This window comes from Lemur catta, chromosome 7 (genome assembly GCF_020740605.2).
Source record: "Lemur catta isolate mLemCat1 chromosome 7, mLemCat1.pri, whole genome shotgun sequence".
Taxonomy (NCBI): Eukaryota; Metazoa; Chordata; class Mammalia; order Primates; family Lemuridae; genus Lemur; species Lemur catta.
In genome coordinates, this window is record NC_059134.1 from 63,670,737 (window position 1) to 63,675,763 (window position 5,027).

Below are 5,027 nucleotides of genomic sequence, written 5' to 3' on the forward strand. Positions count from 1 at the left end.
AAACAGAGCACTTTCTCTGGTAGCTGAGAAAGGAATCAAAGAGATAGGAAGTACAGGAAGGAATTGGTGTGTTGCTGCTGGCTTTGAAAATGGCGGGGGTCATGTGACCTGGAATACAGGTGGCCTCTGTAAGCTGACAGCCAGAAAGGAAATGGAGACCTCAGCCCTACAACAGGCTGGATTCTGCCAACAAACTGACTGACTGGATTTTTCCAACAACTTCAATGAGCTTGGAAACGGACTATTTCTCAGAGCTTACAGATAAGAGCCCAGCCAGGCTGACACCTTGATTTCAGCCTTGTGAGAACCTGAGCAGAGAAACCATTTGAGCCAACCCAGATTTCTGACCAAGAGAACTGTGAAATTATAAATGAATATTGTTTTCAGTTGCTACGTTTGTAGTACTTTCTTATGCAGCAATGGAACACTAATTCATACTCCTTTCAAAACACTTCCCATTTTATGAGTTATTGTTTAGTATTTTTGTTTCACTATTTTAAAAAAATTAATAAAATTTATTTATTCAGAGCAGTTTTAGGTTCAAGCAATTTTGAGCAGGAAGTACAGAGAGTTCTCGTACACCCCCACCTGCACACGAGTGCAACCTCGCCCACTATTGGCATCCTGCACCACAGTGCTACATGTCCCCGGGCTGATCATTAAATTTCCAGTCTGATAATTCCAATATTCAGCCATATATGACTGTGGTTTTGATGCTTGATCAGTCTCTTCTAATTGTTTTTTATGCATTTTATTATGCTATGTTATTTTTTATTTTTTCATTTATTTTTTTTTGAAACAGAGTCTCATTCTGTTGCCCAGGCTAGAGTGAGCGCCGTGGCGTCAGCCTAGCTCACAGCAATCTCAGACTCCTGGGTTTAAGCAATTCTTCTGCCTCAGCCTCCCAAGTAGCTGGGACTACAGGCATGAGCCGCCATGCCCGGCTAATTTTTTCTATATATATTTTTAGTTGGCCAGATAATTTCATTATTTTTCTCTCAAGCCTTTTAACATGTAATTTATTATTTTATTATCTAGTGTCTTCTGGCTTCTATTGTTACTGATGTAGAGTTTGCTGTTAGTCTAATTGTAATAATGTTGTAAGTAATTATATATTATTATTGGCTAACTTAAGTGTGTTTTCTTTGTTTTGGTATTGTTCAGTTTTACTATATTAGGATATCTCTTCATTTACTCTAATTGTTATTATTTGCGCTTTCTCAGCCATTATCTATTTTAAAAATTGCCTCGACCCTATTTTCTCTAATTTTTTTCTTCTGGAACTCATATTGAATGTGAAAATGGGCCTTCTAATTCAGTTTTCTATCTTAAAGTCTCTTTCACTTATTCAATTATTTTGCTTCTCAAAATAACAGTTTTCTCAAAAACACCTTATATCCATTTCCAGGTTAATTCTTCTTTTAATTCTTCTTTTCAGCTGTATCTAATCTTTTACTTAACTATTTCTTGCATTTTAATTAGATGACAATGTTTTTCATTTCCAGTAGTTATTTTTCATTCTTTTATAAAATTTGCTTTTTAAAACAGTATTTTATCCATCCTCTGATTTTTTAATACTATATTTTATTTCTGTAATCATTTTAAATGTAATTATTTTGTATTTTGTTTCAGATAATTCTACCATCTGGAATCTTAGGCATTAATTCTTTATTTCTTATTTGTGCTAACTCTTGTGCTAACTCTTTGTGCTAACCATGACGGTGGCTCATTTCTTCTTGTCTGTGACAATTTTGGACTGTGCCTTCACCTTTGGTGTGTCTGTATCAGTGTGTGATCTTTTGGGACTTGTAGTAAAGGAATGTCTATCCAGATAGGATTGGCATTTGCTCTTTTAGGCAATGTATGGTTATCTATTTCTGATAAACTACAATAAAACATGGTTTAAAGAGCCATTTTATTTATTCCTCGTAATTTTATGGATCAGGGAGTTGAGAAGGACTCATCTAGGTTTGGCTATGATCCATGTGGCATCACTTGGGGGCAGTTGTGACTACAGGGTACACTTCCCAGATGGGGTCTCCACTCTTATGCCGGGCTGGGCTAGTCATTGATGGGGAGATATCTGCTGGGAGCTCAATTGTAGCTGTCAACTGACATTGTGGGCAACCACACACTGTGAGAAGTGAGAAGCCTAAGCCATCTCACAGCATGGCAGCCGTGTCCCCATAGGCATGCTCCCAAGGATGAGTGTTCTAAGAGTCTCAAAGGGAAGCTGCAAGGCTTTTTATGACCTAGCCTCAGAAGTCCCAGAATATCGCTTCTGCTTCTCCAAACAAGTCACTAAGTTCTGCTTAGATTCTAGTGGAGTGTAATTAGGTGCCTCCTTCAATGGGAGTAGCAGAATAAAATTTGAAGTCATCTTTAATCTATCACAGATATGTCTTTAATATATCATATTTTTAATATATTATAGTAATATATCCTATATTATTGCCAATGTATGAGTCCCTTATTATAACTCTGTTTGGGGTTTTAGACTCATCAAGAAATGTAAATTCAAATCCCAAACCTGCATCAGGATAGACCAATTATAATTAATTCTTAGCAAAGGAGATTTATGTTTTTTTTCTCTTTCAGACACTAGGCTGACACAGAAGATTTTCCTTCTCACCTCCCCTGGCTAGTAAGAGGATATTTTAAAGACTGCCATTTCACTGAGGTTGAAAGCAAGGAAGGATTCCTGCACTATGAGTAGACATGTGGGAGGAGGGTATGTGAGTCTCAGTCTCAACTCTCCAACTTGCACAGGCCCAAACTGTTACCTTCCGTATCTTCACAGCTATTAAAACACAAGGTCCTTATTCAGAGAGTTGGCAAATGTCTCTAGACAGTTGCAGTTCTGCTTCAGCTTATTTCACAATTATCAATTCTCACATTATTTTAATCGGTGGGGTGTTCCTTTATTACGTGAAAGCTCACTTCGGCCTTCTGAGCTCTTTTAATATATCTAAGCTAGCAGTTTATCCAAGTATTGTGTTGAGAATGTTTTATGATATTTCATATTCACAGATTGCTTAAGATGGAAATATGTTTTCATTTTGTTTATTTTTTGCATTCTCATGATTAAACCTACTAATTAATTGTTACATGGAATGACTTCTCAATTTCCTTCTATTTATGGATTACTCTGTGTTCTCACACAGCTGGCATAATACATTTGACATTTTGTTAAAATATTTCAATACATACCTTATTAATATATTATTATAAAATATATTTCTTTTTGTTAGGACTACACAGTACCTAAAGAACAATTAGTGACCCAAAGTGGATTTATTTCTCATGTTGATTTCATGATTAAACTCTACATGCAGCTTCCATTTACAGCTCCTCTGTAATTATATTAACCAGATTAGGTACTATTACACTGTTCTGATAAATTAATCTTGGAAACTCAGTGTAGTCTAATACAACATAGATTTATTTATCACTTCCAGTATATTTTCAGTATATACTCTGTTCTTGATATTCACTCAAAACCCAGGCTGGTGGGAGATACCACTATATTACAGTTGTATCGTGTAAAATGTATCACGTGGAAGAAGAAGAGAGAGTTGCCCATTGTCAATTTAATTTGATCCCAAAGGAGACATAACATATCCTCTCATAGCCCATTGGAATCTACTGTTCACAGCCTTACCTAACTGTCAGGAGGCTGGTGAGTGTGCTCTCCAATGTGCCTGGGAAATAGAGACAAATTGGACAGTGCTAAACAGTAGCATAAGGTCAATTATTTTGACCATTCTGGTTCTCAAACCATTATTGCTGTAAGTGTCATTCAACAATGTGGGTATATCAAATGACAAATGTGAGTGCTAGCCATGTTCAGATCTGAGTCATTGGTCTCTTTAAATCTGTGGCTTTATGATAATGAACGTTAATTTTCTCAAACCATGATGAATGCAACATGTTTAGAAACATTAGACAAAAGTGGTATCTACATTTTGATTTTTACTAGGCTGAATATTTAAATAAATATATTAATTATGAGATCATTTAATTTATTCTAATATTCACTGGGTTTTATTTTAATAGGCACCATTCCAAGAAAGATGGAGACTAGAAATGGCACAATGGTGACAGAGTTCATTATTTTGGGATTGTCAGAGGATCCCATTCTTTGTTCAGTCTTCTTTGTGGTCTTTCTAGGAATCTATATTGTTACCATATTGGGCAATATCAGCATAATCATGTTAATCCAAAGAAGCCCTCAGCTTCACACCCCTATGTACTTCTTCCTCAGCCATTTGGCCTTTGTGGACATCGGCTATTCCACATCAGTCACACCTATCATGATTGTGAGTTTCATAAGGGAGAGAACTACTATCCCTGTTGCTGGCTGCATAGCCCAGCTTGGCTCTGATGTTGTCTTTGGGACAACCGAGTGCTTCCTGCTGGCCGCCATGGCCTACGATCGCTATGTGGCCATCTGCTCCCCACTTCTCTACTCCACACACATGTCTCCCAGTGTCTGCATCATCTTGTTGGTTGCTTCTTATATGGGTGGGTGTGTGAATTCTTTGTCATGCATCAGCTGCTTATTGAGCTTGACTTTCTGTGGGCCGAATAAAATCAACCATTTCTTCTGTGACCTCCCACCACTGGTGAAGCTTTCTTGCACCCATATTTATATTGCTGAATTATCTCCTGCCATCTCATCTGGGTCAATCATTGTAATCACACTGCTTATCATGGTTTTTTCATATCTGTACATCCTTCACTCAATCCTGAAGATGCACTCTACCCAGGGAAGGCACAAGGCCTTTTCCACTTGCACCTCCCACCTCACTACGGTCATTCTGTTTTATGGGACAGCTGCATTTGTTTATGTTATACCAAAGTCAAGCCACTCAGATGATCATATTAAAGTGGTGTCTGTGTTCTACACAGTGATAATCCCCATGCTGAACCCTCTGATCTACAGTCTGAGGAACAAGGAGGTGAAAGAGGCCATGCGAAAAATGATGGCAAGAACACATTTCTTATTTGAAAGAAATGCAACGTGA

At 37.4% G+C, this 5,027-nt stretch overlaps 1 protein-coding gene across 1 annotated transcript; it reads left to right on the top strand.

Annotated features, from left to right (window-relative positions):
- Positions 1-4,073: 4,073 nt before the first annotated feature.
- On the top strand, positions 4,074-5,027 carry LOC123642063 (olfactory receptor 481-like). Its single transcript, XM_045556990.1, has one exon. It carries the CDS (start codon positions 4,074-4,076, stop codon positions 5,025-5,027), a length of 954 nt encoding a protein of 317 aa, XP_045412946.1.